Source organism: Otolemur garnettii, unplaced genomic scaffold (assembly GCF_000181295.1).
Source record: "Otolemur garnettii isolate 467f Iridium unplaced genomic scaffold, OtoGar3 scaffold00059, whole genome shotgun sequence".
Lineage (NCBI taxonomy): Eukaryota > Metazoa > Chordata > Mammalia > Primates > Galagidae > Otolemur > Otolemur garnettii.
Window position 1 is genome coordinate 9,608,318 of NW_003852454.1, and position 17,049 is coordinate 9,625,366.

Below are 17,049 nucleotides of genomic sequence, written 5' to 3' on the forward strand. Positions count from 1 at the left end.
TTGCCTTTTAATAAATATTTCCTGCACATTTCACTGGCTCATGTGATTCACTTTAAATCATTCTGCCAGAGAATAAACCCAGTGTTTTACAATTTTAAAAAATATTTTATTTAACTAAACATTTTTGGGATAGAAGTATAAGATGAGATGATACAGTGGAATATTAAGCACAGTGACTGATATAGTGGAATATTAAACTCAGTGAGTAGTGACCTGCGTTCTCTGGTTATCACTTTTCTATTTGTAAAAAGAGAGATCTTGAGGTGTTGGTTAGGATGTCGAGCTGAGGGACATCTCACACTGGTAGCAGAAGGAGGAGGGGTATGAACTGGAACCACCATTTTATAGAATAACTGGAAATACCAAGAAAAGCTAAAGATAAGCAGTTCCAATGATACAGAAATTCTGCTCTTATGAGGAGAAAAGTCTGACATAGGTACAACAGCAACAAGAACAACAACCCTGGAATCTTCACAAATAGAAGAATCAGTGAGGAAATTTTGGCATATTCATACAATGAAATATAATACAATAGTTAAGTTGAAAGAACTAGAATTTCCTCTGTCTAAATGCATACATTTAAAAATATATAATCTTAAGTAAATTTCAGAGTACAAAATGAAACCACTGGTTAAAGACAAAGCAATGCTACATGTTTAGGGATGTAGATAGCTGGGGTAAAATCATGAAGATTGCATATTGGAATGATATACACCAAATCAGTAGTGTTTACTTCTAGGTACAGTGAGAGGTAAACGAGATCAGACAAGAATATGAAAGAGGATCAAATTATACCTGTGATATTTTATTCCTTTTAGAAATGCGTGTTTATAGACACTCAGAATATACACCCAAAGCTGGCTATTGGTTCAGCATGCTTCTAGAAGTTCTAGAACGATTAATGGCCAGGTAGGCAGATTTTAACCTATAATCCTCAAAGGCTAAGGGTGGGGTAGCACATCCTCTGAAAAGCTCAAGCAACTTTGAACCTCAACCTCCTCCTCCAACAGGACAGCGCTATGAGATCATCTGGGCTTTGATATTTTGAGATTTGCCATTTTCTGGGTGTGGCCTCTACCCCACCACTGAAGCTTTTACTTGTGAGATCTTCCAGTAACCCAAGAATCTAGTAACTTAAGTAGTTATTTTCAGTTAGAAGCTTGGAGAGAAGAGGGTCATTTATTTACCAATGATGGGGCCCTCAGAATTATTTCTTCTTTAAGAAAATAACGGGATCACTAATCCATTTGCCATCTTCTGGTATTCTTATGTGAGTCTAGCTCTCACCGGGTCCACAGATTAAGCCTCAGCACTCACACAGAAGCTGTCTGAACCCAGCCCAATCTGCTGTAGCTGTGCAACCGGCGGCTGAAGACCATATTATCTGTAGTGTAAAATAAGGCTGCGTAATTGCTACTGCTGGGGCTGGGGAGGTGGGGAGAGAGAAAGAGAGATCAACTTCCCCTGAAGTGGATAGAGCCTCGAGTCTGTCAGCCCTAACTTCGTTGTGAGTCTCACATAGAGAAATCATCGTGCTCCCTCATTTTGTTAAGATTTGACAGCTTTCTGACAGCTTCCAATAAAAACAAAATAAGTTGATTTATGGTAAAGTAAGAGAGTCCCCAGATATATCCTAGAAGCCAAAAACAACACCGAGTTTTGCAATAAGGAACCTCTAGGAAGAAACCAAAATCATTCTTTTGTAAAATTTAAATTCCTGAGATTTGGAATCTCGAGCCAAACTGGGCTTCCACCCCGACTCTCCTCACAGCACAGTCATTTCCTCCTCTCTTGGTCGCTCTCAGGCGCCAGGGAAACCACCGGGGCTCTGCGCCCCAAAGTGGCCGCACCTCGCTGTACTTGCCTGAAGCAACGTGCCCACAGCCAGAAGGGCAGACGTCGAGGCGGGTGAGAGGTCAGCGATGAAGATTGGGCGCCCGAGCCTGGAAGCAGGGGAGCGGACATGATGTTAAACTGCTAAACCAGAGATCCCAGTTAATATCGAGACCGTCAGCCTTCCCTACTGGGGAGCGGGCGCAGGGGACGGGAATCGCATAGTGCAAGCCCTAGTTCTCCCTCCCCTCCGGAGGAGGAGGGAAGGCATCTCGTTAGCTATTTATAAAGCTTTCCATGGGAAATCCCTGCTTCTAATGCGTTCTGTCTTCTAACTGCTTTTAGCATCCTTTCAGCAGCATTCTTCGAAAATCTGGTTTCAATTTTAATATTCCTACTCAAAGGGGGGAAGGGAGGAGAAGGGGGCGAGAGGGGGGAGAGTGTGTGAAAAGAGAGGTTTGCTTTCCTTTCCGTTTCCCCGCAGGTAGCCCCGGCGCACCGCAGTGGCTGAGCCCAGGCTGAGCGAAGGCGCCGGAGCGGGGCACGGACCCGCCCAGGCTGCTCTTATAGGGGCGCGGGGGGCGGGCCTGGCCGGGGGCGGTGCCGCGCAGCCGGCTCGCCTATAAGGAGCTGTCCGCCGCCCGGGTGCTGATTCCAGCTCTCGCGCCTGACGGGGTGGATTCGGCCGTCCACCGACCTGGGAGCCGGGGCTTGCAATCGGGCTTGGATTTGCACCTTTAAGGAGGGAGGAGAGGAGGAAGAGCGAGCGAGGAAGGCGAGTCAGCGAGCGCTGTCGCGGGGACTGTAGCCTCAGCCGCAGCTCCGGAGAAGCCCCCGCCACGGTTTCTGTGGAGTGTCTGGGCGCGGGATGGAGTGAAAGAGCAAGCGCCTCTCCGAAGGGGGGTGGGAGGGGGTCCGGCGGTGCGGAGGCGAGAAGGGGAGAGAAGGAGCCACGGCTGGAACCTGCGAATTTGGGATTCGATTGGGAGGGACTGCTCACTCGGGGGAAATGGATTCTGTACCACAGCTGACCAGCGTTTTGACTTTGCTGTTCTCTGGCTTGTGGCATTTGGGATTAACGGCGACAAATTGTGAGTACCGGGAGCTGGGGGCGGGTAGACGAGGTGGGGAATGACTGCATTCAGAAAGGCAATCAACTATCCAAGCGTACTCAAGGTGTCTTCTCAAGGCAGAGGAACATGAAAAAAAAAAAATGCTGATCAGTGTGAACCAGTGTGGTTCCATTACTCCAACCACCCCAAAAGTTAGCAGCGCTCAGGTGATCCAGCCCTGCTGTATTTCCTGCCTTTATCCTGAAATCTCAAAGTTCCAGGAGAAGGGAAGGTTCTCTTCCTCTAACCTCCGCTAGCTCCGTGTTCTATGCCAGCCTGGTCTCAGCCAGGGTTTTTCCTGAGAAGGGCCCCCCGTTTAGACAGTATGCACTGGGAGCCGAGCTTCCAGAGAAAGAGATGCTCCCAGCCACCGTGGTGGTGACAGCGGTTCATCCCCGAATGCGGCGCCTGGGATTTGCAGTATGCCCAGCTCTCTATAATGCGTGTGGCTTTGCGCTCTGCCCTAGGCAGAAGGCTCCAGCTGGGGTATCCTGCAACCAAATGGCACTGATTTAACAGGACTGGGAGTTTTTGGCCTAAGAGTCATAGCTCAATGTAGACAACCACAAGATCAATGGCTGCCCCCTAACAGGAGGAAGAGCTTCAGTGCACACCCCACCCCCAAAATCTTGGTGCCAACGAACACATAATGAATATGCACTAAGCGTACACTTTGTCGTCCAAGTCTGACCCAGGCAAGTGCAGGACATTTAATTTAATAGTCAGGAAAGCTGGACACCCGGGGCTCCACCACCTGCACTGTGTATTTAAAGAATCCAGTTTGTCAAACTTGAATAAATCTCTGGAGCGATCGCAGATTCAAGCTCAATTGCTCAGCTGCCTCTCTAGGCAGAGGAAGGGAAGTTTTCCAGCTCTGGGAACTCCTAAACGAGAAAGAATGCAATTAAGCCATCTGTGTTCTTTCCAAAGAGGCTTTATCAAGGTTCCTCAAGTTTCTGAGCTTGCTCCCCTATCCCCTGTCCTGCTCATGAACCTCAGAAATGTTACCAATATTGCAATAGTTTTATTTTATTTTGTGCCATCTGCATTATCACGATTATAGGAAGATGGGGGCACTACTTACAACTTAGTGTTTCCTCCTTGTCCCCCACACACTTCAACAGGATGTTCAGTACCCCTTCCCGGAGTTACACTTCAAGGGATGACAATGAAACAAATAGTGTGTACTGAAAACAGTGCTTTTCTCTGTGATCAGAAGTTTTGGAGATCCAGTCACTGTAGTTAGTGGTAATGGCTTATAAAGATTTGATTAAAGCTTGCATTCAAAGGATGGCTAAAGAGGTCAGTCTCACTGAGCGAAGACCCAAAGGGCCGAAGTTTAGACATTATTTCAGGTTATATATAGTGGCATGTACGACTGTGCTATATAATTTTTTTCCTCCTTCTTCCTCTCCTTCTTCTTTGGCTCCTTCTGTGAAATTGTTCCCATGGTATTTTAGAAAGAGATGGAAGTGGTTAGTAAGAGAATGTTAGATGTGGTGCGGAGCTCATTTCTCCACCTTCTGGAACACTAGAGGTCAGTCTTGTCCTGATGATGCCAAGGAGCTGTATTTTTCCCCTTAGCACATTTACCTTTATGAGGAAAGTGAGCACTTTGAAGAGCCACAAAGTTGGGGGGAGGAATAAAGGGGAAATGGAAATAGAAAGGTTGGGGCTTCCTCATGGAGCACCTTTTCTTAAGACAGGAAAAAAATTGTAGTATGGCATTTTCTGTACATTAATTGAATTACAGTTAATATATTTTAAAATGCTCATAAAACATAAACGAGGTGGATTTAAGACTCTTGGTTATCATTACTGATACATCAAGAAGGCTGACTCTGAACATTTGAAATGAAACTTTGTGACGAGCTTTACTATTTTATCAGTGACAGTTTAATTTCTCCATTTCTAATCAACATTTCAAGTGAATACAAGCTGCTTGCTAAATATTCGGGGTCAAGGTTCCTAAAGAACAATCATAAATATTTGTTATGCTGCACAAAATGTATTAATTCACTGAACAATAGGATAACAGCAGAAAATTGTGTCTGAACTCAGTTCCGATTGGTGGTCTTCAAACATCTAAGGAAAAATTATTGACATTCCATAATGATCACACATTTTATTCATTAAATATGAAGCTTGGATTTATTATTTATTTATTGGCTGTTTATACTTATATGCATATATTGAATAATGGCAATTTCCTTTTAAATAGTCATTTTTCAAGTATATTTGGAAAAAAAGTTGTCAAAATTATTTTTTCTACATATTTTGAAATAATACTTTGTGTCTTTTGTGATAGTAGCCTTGAAATGAATTACTGAGCAAGATGTTCTATGGTATGTAGTTCAATCTTTGGGCTTTGTTCATGTATAAATAACTTTTAATTGCTTGTCTTCTTCTTATAATAATTTGTTGTTGTGAGGTATGTGAGTGTGTGCACACATTTAGTTTTTTCATAATCTAGCCCAAAAAACTTGGGCTTTTATATCCAAGGGAAAAATAAATGCCAACCCAATCAGAGATTTAATAAGTTTATAATTAAACAAAATTAAAATAAAGTCAGGTTAGAAAGGCCAGCTACAGTGCAGCTATCATGAATCTGAGCAGAGAACATAATTATCTACCAGTAATAAAAACTCCAGAAATTCCCCCTTCCCAATTTTTAGAATATTAAATAGCTACAACTCTTCCTTTGGGTTCACCCTGAGGGAATTAGTTAATTTCAAATGTAGCTATAACAGGCTGCTGTTAAATGGAAAATAATTTTACATACACCATGTAATATCAACTCCTTTGATACAAGGAGCAGCAATCTTATTTGATGGTTGGTTAAAGTGAAGCCAGGAGTTACAAGAACTAAGCAATTTTAGTTTTAGTTTGGCCACAGCTTTCAAATACCTGTCAGATTATTCAACCTTTCGGTGCTCATGGGCTTGCATATAAAACAACAATTGAGCTATGTATCTCTTCCGAAACAGAGCAGCAGCTGAGTATCTTACAGGGACAATTCTTCAAATATGAGGCTTATTGAAAGACTATTATGATGGTAGAACTTACATTCAGAAGACATAGGAATATATGAGATGCATGTGGGGTCACTGTTGACTTTATTATTAACAATAAACATATGTTATATGATTATAAAGAGCCATAATTTTGACCAATAAGTCTCATCAAATGATTTCTAAGCACCTTATCTGAGTTTGTTGTTACATATTAGATTCACACAACCTATAGCTTTGAGAGAGAAATCAAGATCTCTTTATTGTAGCCCTTTGTCAATCATATTCACAGGCTCTTCATGTACAAAGATGCATTATACCTTGAGTTATCTGAAGTTTATGCACAAACTCAATAGGTAATGTTATAAATAAAGAACAGGCTGGTGTTTTTCAGCAGGAAACTTTTTGGGGCATTTACAGTCAGCAGAAGTAAAGAAAGCTCTGTAGTGCTCATGGAGAAAAGTCCTAAAGACCCTTCTTTGTTGAGTTGGCTCATCTCTGGCAGTCCTTATGAACTCTCTTCCTTTTCTCTTCACATTGTCCTCCCCATCTCCAGATTACACTGATACTTCCACAACTGGAAAACGTGAACTAAACATGCAACCAGTAATTTCCACATAAAATTATGAGAAAATTTGTTTCCATTTGAATAAGCACACTTCCTCCCCCCCCACACACACACTCTTTATCCTTGCTCTAATGAAGGACTGTGTTCTAAATTGCAATTTTCTTTTTTCTCTGCTCCTCTGCACAATTTCTATTGCTTTCTTTATTGAGTCCCAGTTTCCTTTTACTGAATTGCTTCGTTTTTCAGGGTCTATTTGTTATAAAACAAAGTAACATGATACCATTTGAAATGTTCCTAAAACCTTACGCTGGTGATCAAAGTCTTTGAGTATATAAACCAGAACTCCACTGCAATATGGCCTGTGTAGATAACACCAATTATCCTCATGAAATGGGAAGGTGGGAAAGGGTCAGGTGGCCTGAAAGGCCAGAACAAAATAACAATTCACTCAACAGAACTTTACTGAGAAGTTTCCATGTGCTCATTTGCAGCCAGTAATGACATTTTTAATTCATAAGGGAAGTTTTCTTCATTCATCAAAACTCTGCCACTTCCTGGTTGGTGACCTTGTAAAGGTTACTTACATATTCTGATAATCTTGATGTATTAAATGAAGGGGATTGATTAGATCGTTGTTGTTAAAGTCCTATTGACTTGTAATGTATTTTTTGTCTTTACTGATTTTGTCTACTGGTCATTCCATTTGCCTACTTCTGGGATGATTGTACTCTAAAATTTTAAATTGATTATAATTGCAATAACAACATAATAAAGGTTTAATTACTACCAGCTTTTATATACTTTATATGTCTCGCTTCATATATCATGTCCACGTAATTCAGTAAGGCAGCACAGCCAGGTAGATGTATAGATCCTGTTTATGAATGAGTAAATTAAAAGTTAATAGAAGTAAATGGTTTCCCTAAGATTACAAAGGTAAGCAACGAAATAAATCAGAATCTGAATTTTGATTTAAAAACTTGCAAAGGGAAGGACACACGCTTGAAGAAGAATTATGAATCCCTCTCCCACACACACACAGACATAACAATACCACGAAAGGCCCCTCTGCCAACATCGTGGCTTGTTTACAGATGTCAGACCAAGGAATATTAAAGTAGCAGTTATGGACTCTGTCCCAGCACAGTCCCGGGCCCAGTCTGGCTCTGACAAATACTCTACACCTCATCTCCACCACCCTCCCACACAACTCAATGAAACGCCTTCTCATTACACAAACAAGCCCTGTTGTCCCAGGTCTCCTTGCACTAATTTGCATAGGCTGCCTGCTTGGTTGAGAAAGTCTTTTCTCATTTTTTATCATTTCTCACTTTCTCCAAACTACAGAGAGAGAGAGAGAGAAACTCAAAAATATTTTCCCTAAGCAGAACCAAGTACTCTTGTAGATTACCTTTCTACACTACTTCCTAGAATTCTTTTTAACTAAGTACAATGCAAGGTTCTCTGCTGATTATTTTTTATTTGAATGATTCCAATGTGTATATCCAAGGCTTAAACCCCTGAGCAGAAGAATAGATAAGAGAATAAATGAATGGTTTCCTACTAAGAATTTTTTGTTTCTAAACTAAAATTCTCCTATAATTCTATTGTTAGAGTCATACTTTTGAATTTTGTTCCACTTTTTTAAAAAATAAGTGTTAATAAGTACTGTTTTGGAAGTACCAAGAAGTCATTAGCTGTTTAAATGAAAGAGCAGAAGTTCAGACTTGACTGGTCTTGGAAATTTCCATGATTTCATGACTGAGCTGATCATATTTATGTGTCACATGGCAATTTGCTTTTAAAGGAAAGGCTCTTCTATATAACCTCAGAATCAAGTTGGAGCTGATTTTATGAACTCGCTTTATGCAATTTTAATTAGTGTTTTCTATATAATCTAAAAATGCATAATTACCTTGTTACAAAAATTATTTTTCCTAGCTAGGGTTCAATATTAAAAGGATAAGTTTGATTCTATCCAATGGACTTTTATTACTAGATTACTGGAAAGATATTTTGTTGCTGTTGTTGTTGTTATAAACCTACATTACCCTGATGGTGTGATTCTGAGTCTCCCGTGCCGTCTTTTTAAGCTACAGTCAGGAGAAGATATAAATGTTAACAGTTTGTGTGTGCTACTCATTTGAAAACTTACTGAAGAAATGAGGCCCAATTAACTATAAATTCTCTTCCCCAAACTCAAGTTTTTCTAAGCTGAAGAAATAACAATGAGTAAGAAGAAGAGTCCATGACCTCAAGCAATTTTGAATACTCGGTAGCCAAAAAAATAAACTTTTAATCATGTCAGAGTGATAAAAGCTATAGTAAAGGTAAGAACCGGATATAATTTAAGGTCAAAAATGAATATCTCAAACCGGCTGGGCATTAAAGTATAATCTTTGAGGAAAATGAAACTTATGCTAACACTTAACCAAAGTCAGACTTTACTAGCAAGAGAAGTAGGAGGCAGTTATCATGTGGCGTGGGAACCAAGAAGACAGTAGAGAAGCAGGAAGGTATTAGAATCTTATTTGTATTTTTAAAGCTATGGAAATTCATTGAAAGATTGTATTAATGTAATTATCACAATTATACTTGGCTTTAAAAAAAATCAGCCTGTGAAGTATAGACTGGAACAGGCCAAGATTGATGGTAAAAAAAACCCAGTTGAAAGATGATTACCATAACTTGGGTGATAATTACTAAGGACCTAAAGAAAGATGTTTCAGAATCTGCAAAGGTTATACAAAGCAGAAAGAAAATAATGACCAAGTAAATCTAAGACATAGGGAAGCATGATCTAGTAAACTCACAGAAGGTGCAGATTTGTGGTTAAAATGTATTCTGTAGCTGCTTCCATTGTTTTTGACAAATGAGAGCGATAGATGCTAGAATAGCTACTCAGTTCTCTGAAATGAAGTTCTTCTCTGGGAATACCAAACGACCATATTCTCAGTGTAGTATATTTCATATTTGCACGACATTGTATAGCATATGCTGTCTGTGTCCATCATCCTGATGCATCTTCTAGTCTGTAAATTATGCTGGTTTTTGTCAGCAGAGTGAGAACTAGTCATTAAGCAATGTGTAATTAAACCTCAACATCCTAGTTCTCATCCCCCCTCCGAGGGGAGTAAAGCAGGGATCCTTACTACTATCCGTGGATGTGCATAGGAAAGAGAAATAAGGGGAAGCTGGGCGTGCCACGTTGATTTGCTATCATTGATAATTGATTTGATGGCATAAATTCCATGTCTCTACATTTCTAATTGCCTTTGTGCATCTTCTTGGGGGTTGATTAATGCCATCTGTTCCCTGGATCAGCTGAATCGACTGAGTTTTAAAGGATGACAACAGTAATGTTGAACATAGAAAGAAAGTGAAGGGAAATGCCAAAACACTGCTGGTGATGCACATTATTTTTAACTATCCACCTTTGGAAGCAGAAATATCCTTCTGAAGACAATCCAAAGCAAATAGCAGTCTAAAGAAATGTGCTGAACAGACAGGTGTTTTGTAGGTGTTAATCGAGGCCATGATTTGCTGGGTACAGACATTCACTCTTCTCTCTGTTTCCCTTCCTCCGTTCTTCTCACCTTTTCCTCCCCTCCCCACTCCCTTTCTCGGTCATGTGGCCAGGTTGTTTGAATAGTACCGTTGCCTTTTTCCTGAGCAGATGATTGTGTTAAGGATGTAAGATAAATAAAAAAGAACAAAAAGCCTGTCGGACTCCAGGGCCACCTTGCAAAACTATGTGGGTGCAGTGCCAAGTGCAAAACTTTCCAACAAGTCCTGTTACTGGTGTGTCCCTGACCAGGATCTGCCACTCACAAGGTCCTTGGAAAAGCCCAGTTGATTCCAATGCCTCCACCCATCTGTCCCCAAACAACTCTTCCACCAACTCCATTAATCCCCCAAATCTGTCAGAATAGGGGAATCTTCTAATTTGTAGAGATAAACATTGTGACACAGAATCCCAAGGATAAAGAAAGTTTGGGGATGAAAATCTATATTGAACTGTACCTGACTGAGAGAAAGAGACCCTTTCCAGAAGCAAAATTTATAAAAGATGAAGTACTGGACATCTGGAGAAGGGAAAGAGAATGTTACAAATTGGAGAAAGGGAAAAACTAAGAATGTTCTAGATGTCTAAGACAAATGTTGCCAAGTCCCTATTTTTGCCCAGGTATCCCCTCTCACATATTACGAGGCTGAGAGTGTAGCAGATGGGCCGAGGGGCAATGGCAAAGGACAGTGCAGGGGACATACCTCACCCAAGTCTCAATTGAATTAATTCTCACTCAGAAAACACATGCCTATTTCCTATGGAAACTAACACAAACCTTACAGAAGTCACTGAAAGATAATATGAGTGACTCTGCCTAAAATACACAAGGTGTGGGCATTCAAAAATTATACCTGTTACTATAATTAGTGTGAATCTCAATATAGATTTTCCCATAATCACTTAACAATACAAAGTAGGGCACTGACAGCAACATTTCCATTTTCAAGCAAAGATAGAGTGACCCACTTCCCTTCGTGTGCATAATCAGAGAGCCAGTGATTGCCAAGGCAGATTGAGACTTGTTCTTGTTTCTCAAATGGCTTGTGAGAAGAATTTACCTCCCCTGACAGAGAAATGGATTCCTCACTGGGTTCCTGGGCTTGACCACTACTTCTTGGCCTTGGCCAGTGAATCATATTGCTGAGAAAACCTCAAAGAGTAGGAGGAAAGAGCTTCATCTTATGTAAGTAAGGAGCGTGTGAAACTCCTTAAAACTGAACAGATCCCTGGAGAAGGTTTCAGCATCGCAGAAAAAGATCCTTAAATGGACTTTCAGTCAGTCAATGATCCCAGGTGGGCTGAGTTCCCTGAAACCACCACTTGCAGGGGATTCAGGAAGATGTAGGCAGAACTGGGGACAGCTGTGTTGTCCTTCTGGGTACTGCCGAGGCCTGTTTTGATCCTTGATCCTTGACTTAGGGTTGAAAATCAGGTGCTGGTATCATAATTGATGAATAATACAGATTCATTCCACCTGCAAGTGCCTCATTCATTCATTCATCCATTCATTCCACACACATTTATTAAATGCTCAGTGTCCATCCATTTCCCTGTATCTTCACAAATGTCTTTCATTCACAACAGAACAGTTGATGGGCAGAAGAATTAGGATTGTCATCCACATAGTTCCAGAGAAAACAACAGAAGGTGGCAGCACCTCTTCCACCCAGTCACCAACTGCGACCACCACCCATCACCAGTTTCTTTTTGATCAACGTATTAATGACCTTTTCCTTTTCCCTAAGTCTTTACCCCTGCTTCCTGTCTTCAGCGTTCCACTTCTTCATTCCAGTGTGCCTTCATTCTGATCCTCTTTCCTTTCTTCCCTCTTTCCTCTTCTCTCTTCCCCAAGTTTCTTTCTTTTCCCCATTTGTATCTCTCCTTCCTGTCCCACTTCCCTCACCCTGTCAGTTTTGCTTAACTTGCACTAACTGACTATTTTTATATCTTACGGCCCAAGCTAATGCTCTACAAACTTTTCTACTAAAGTACTGCTCACTGGAAATAGTGCATGAGAACCCATGGGATTCTGAGAGCTCAGCTTCCAATGGTCACAGAAGCATGTAATTTCTCGAATTTTATCTTAAACACTCAGACACATTTATGCTCTGCTTCATATTATGTCCATGTTCATATTATGATAAAAAATACTGCCCCCAAATCTCCAATTAAAATTGATGAGCCACGTTTCTTAATTTAGCCCATGGCAGAGACCTGCATCCACCCAGGGGCACAGGCTTAAACTTTTGGGCTCTTTCCTCCTGTTATGCCTTCCACAATTCCACTTCATTGCCTCTCCTCTCATCTCAAGAACAACGGGTTGCTTCCTTTTTGATTATCAACTACTACTGATGTGAGCTGCAGATGATTAATCAATCATGGAAAGTAAGAGGACTTATCAACTCACAAGAGGGAAGAATGTTCACATCCCTGCTTGAAGAGAAACTTTCTAGAGGGTCTGTGATAGGAGGAATCCCTAGGCCCCCCCCCCATACTTACCCCCCCACTACAGTCCTCTGGGACTGTAATGCCACATCCATGAGTTTTACCTTTGAGTGAATGAGTTTTGTCAGGATGCAGGATTGGGGTCAACGAGGGCAGATGCTTTCTGATTGGAGACAGGCTGAAACCACCAGGATATTAAAAGATTAATGCCTCTCATTCTACAACAATCAGGAACCTTTTGACACAATCAAAAGAAATGAAACCAGCAGATTGCAATGTTGGAGATTAGAGATAAAGTTAAGTAATGTGTTTCTTCCTTGGCACGATTACAAATCGGCTTTCTGTGCCAAGATTGGTCCTTGATGAGATTTAATTCTATTTGTTACTAGAGTTCTATGGAAGAGTTGTTCTCCTCATTTCAGAGTAAGGGTGTACTGGTGGGATGGGATAGTAATTTACCCAAGATGGAATAGCTAGTGGGCAGTCCTGCTGGGATTTTTACTTTACTTTTCCTTGACTCTAAATCTTTTACTTTTTAAAACCATTTCTTTAAACTCAACACAAAGGCTGAATTATTCTTAGACTTGAGGAGGTAGTTATCCTTGGAGAAGCATTTCTTCTGTCTGATCTATGATGAGAAAAGCTTTTGTATATAAACCCACAGATTCTGCCCCAGTATGCAGGCCATCTTATTCTAACCTTGATGATGGTCACTTCTCCATATCGAGAAGTCACTGTGGCAACCAGCTCATGTAATCCAAAGCATTTATGAAAGTCAGCTGCATTACTCAGTAAAGCTTTCCATCAACTTTCCATGGTTACTATCACTAGTGGCCTGTGGATTCTTTGATCAGCGCCCATTGTTAGCAGGGTCTGTTCTTGTCTTGTGCTCACTAGAGACCTCTTCACCAAGTGAGTATTTTCATCCCTTAGGGCTGAAGCAGCCCTTAGGGACCCCATAACCCTAAAATCTGTTAAATGATGTCATAGTTTTAAATTCGGCACTCCTGTATTCATTGCAGCATTGTTCACGATCACCAACTCATGAAATCAATCTAAATGCTTATGAACAGAAAAATGGATAAAGAGAATGCACTGTATAAAGAACAGAATAGTATTCAGCCTTGGAAAAGAACATTCTGTCATTTGGAACCATATAAATGAACCTGGAAGACATTATACTGAGTAAAATCAGCTGGGCAAAGAAAGACAAAAACCATACAACTTCACTTAGATGCAGAATCTAAAAAGTCAAATTCACAGAATCAGAAAGTTGAATGATTCAGAATCAGAATCAGAATGTGGAATGGGAAGAGGTTGGTCAGCGGGTACAGAGCTTCAGTATAGCAAAGTGACTATACTTAACATTAGTGTGCTGTAGACTTGAACTTTGAGAGGAGAGTAGTAGGTTTTAAGTGTTTTCACCATAAAAGTGATAAGTGTTTGAGGTGATGGATATGTTAACTAGTTTTTAATAATTTTATAATGTTTAAATATAAGAAACATTACATTGTATACCATAGGTTTAAATAATTTCTATTGCCCAAATGCATACATACATACGTACGTACGCACATACATACATACATAATTAAATAATACAATTTGGTGTTGATGAGAAAAACCTCACTCCTGGAACTTAGGTCACAGTTTCAAATTGGGCAACAATTGGGTAGAATTTAGATCTGTTCTCTACCTTGAGGATGCAAAATTCACCCCCAAATCCACCCTGTAACATCTTTCCCCTAGCTGGGACATAGGGAGGCTGGGTTTGACAGGCATCTTCCCAATAACATTATGCTTCACCACTGACTAGATGCCGTGATGGGCACTTGCCCTTCCGGCCTCAGAGCACCTACTTGGTAGAAGGCCAGCACTTATCCCAACTTGCTTTTATTCTCAGTTGCATGGAAAGCTTAGGCTACAAATTCTTTGCTTTATTCTCAAAGTCTCATGAGTTTGTTCATACAACCCAGGCCATTCCTTGGCGTAGTTGTGAGGTTTGTCTTTGTATTTCCTCTGTCTTCTATTTCAGCAGTTGTGACTAGGTGAACCCTCCTGACTCAGTTTAGAGAGGCCGAGAGGTTGTGTTCATTTGTTCTTCAACATCCAGTGCCCTACCGTCTTGTCCCTTTCTCCCCCTAACAGCAGCTATGAATAAAGGACATAGAATATTCTGAACTTATTCACACTGAAGCAATTAATAAGCATAGTCATTTAGATCTCAAAGAGAATTAACATTATAAGGAATAAGGTCTTAAATATTTAAACTTCATTTTAAAAGAAACTTTTGGTTTCCTAAATGAAATTTTACATAGTATTTTAGAATGTAAAATAAATTACAAGGAGAGCTGTTTTAGAGAACAAAGAAAGAGGTCCCACTTACCTTGTTCTTCTCTCTGATTCGTCCTGGAGGTACATTGGAAGGCCTCTGCCTTATTCTTCATTGCAGGAATGTCTAAATTTATAATTTTAGGCATAAGAAGGTTCTGACGAAGATTGGAGATGGCGTACTTCCTCAGTCATGGCCAACGCCTCGCTGGTGTGCAGCAGCAAGGACACACTGTGTGCACACCACCTGTGTCTGCTGCCTTGCTCACTGCCCTGATGTCCAGGTCATTGAATAGTTTAAGTCTTATCTTTGCTCCAAATCACCTAAATAAACAGGTATGTTTAACCCATTATAAATATGATCTATGTTGCTTATATTTTATAAAGACAGGAGCTTAGCAAAAAATCGTCTCCTCATCCAGATCACCTTAGTTTGTAGTCAATAGTTCTTCTTATTTAAAAAATTATCTTGTGGAGGACCTTGGTTTATCTACTTTCATCTCAGACATCCCCCCTTGGGACCTCCTCAGAAGAGGGGATCTCATGGTAGTTGTAATTGAATTGCCCTCGGATAGCATAGTAAATGGCAAAATAACAACTTAATCCATTGATCTAAAGCTTAGACAGATGAAGTAAAGCCAGTGCACAGGCAGCAAGCCTGGATGATGGGGGATAGTACGGGGGACCCCAAGTTTTGGTCCACAGTGTGGTGCTCCTCTTTGGTCTCATGCCTCTGTCCTCAACTTACATCAAAAAGATGGAACTTTGGTCTCCATCAGTGAGGCCATCTCAGTGCTCCCTAATGTTAACTCATGTGAGTGGAAGTGATGAAAGTGTGCTTACAAAGTAAAACTGTTGCCTTCCTGGGTTCAGTCTTGGTTTCTGATTCTGCTTAGACTGTTCATTTTAATCACATCCTGGATTGTTTACTTAGAGTACCATCCATCAGAAAACCTTTGAATTTAGATTTATACCATCCCCTTTGCCTCCCAAGAACCCCAAATGTTCTTTCTTTGTACTTGTAATAGAGTTTAATGTAGTACACAATGTAATCAATTAATATAGTATGATATATCCAGTAAATGTTTTCAAGAATTTAAAACAGTCTATACATACACATATACATATGCACATGCTTGTAAATAATTCTATATTAATTTTTTCATGGTTAATATACCCTATAGAATTGTACATGTGCGTATCTTTTATGCAAACCACTTGTTCTTTTGACTGTCAAGATTTATCATTCCCCAAGGTCAATATTGACTTGAGTGTCACCTTTCTGAATAGTTAGTTACCTCTGTGGATAATGAATTGAAATAGGCATTTGGAAGGAAATGAATATCTGTTTATTTTCTGGAATCAGATGCTGTTGGGAGGTGTGCAGACACACTCACAGTGACTGCTTGTTCCCGGGTGGTGTTCAGTAAACACCTTTTGCATTCAGATTTACTGTGGTTATTTTTATAGCTCTTTCACAAGGCTCTTTTGCCTAACAGACAGTATGTGAACTTCAAATATATTCAGCTTGACATTTCAGTAACATAATCAGGAGATAGTGATATTTGAGCATATGGATAGTAAGTACCTTGGCCTTGGAATTTATTTAGGCCAAGATATTATTGCCTAAGATACACAATGCTCCTTCAACAATGATATAATTAATGAAGAATACAGGAAGAAATGTGAAATTATGAAGTAGTTTCTTTGGTTTTGAGGTATTGATTCATAGTTTTGATATAACCTAATGGCATGTCACGTGTTGAAAATATCTGTATCTCGTGTGTATGTGTGTGTGTATATGTAACAGTGCTCCCTGCAATACTAGCAGGAGGCAGTACCACATGTTTTTGGAAGACATCCATGCCAAATCATGTTGAAATTCTTTCTAAAATTTTCAGTCTATGATAGAAATATTTCCTGGTGTTCTTGTCATCACTGTTGCACCAGTTTTGGGTACAGAGTCACAATGTACATACTGAGTAATGTTCAGGCTTAAGAAGAACTGATAAGATGTTTAAATAAAAGTATGATGGTGACAGCTGTGTGCTGTTCTATGTGCATGGAATGTACGAATGCTTTTCTGTACAAATACTCACATTGCGTTCTGGGTTTTTTTCCCTTTGCAAACAAGATGTATTAGTGTAGCTGTCATCTCAACAAATCCTTTCTAGATGTTAA

General features: G+C 40.2%; 1 protein-coding gene across 1 annotated transcript in view; it reads left to right on the plus strand.

Moving 5' to 3' along the window:
- Positions 1 to 2,842: 2,842 nt before the first annotated feature.
- Positions 2,843 to 17,049, plus strand: part of CNTNAP5 (contactin associated protein like 5) — an 801,226-nt gene continuing 787,019 nt past the window's right edge. The window contains exon 1 of the mRNA XM_003792647.1: positions 2,843 to 2,924. Within this exon, the coding sequence (XP_003792695.1) occupies positions 2,843 to 2,924 (82 nt within the window). The remainder of the gene's footprint in view (positions 2,925 to 17,049) is intronic.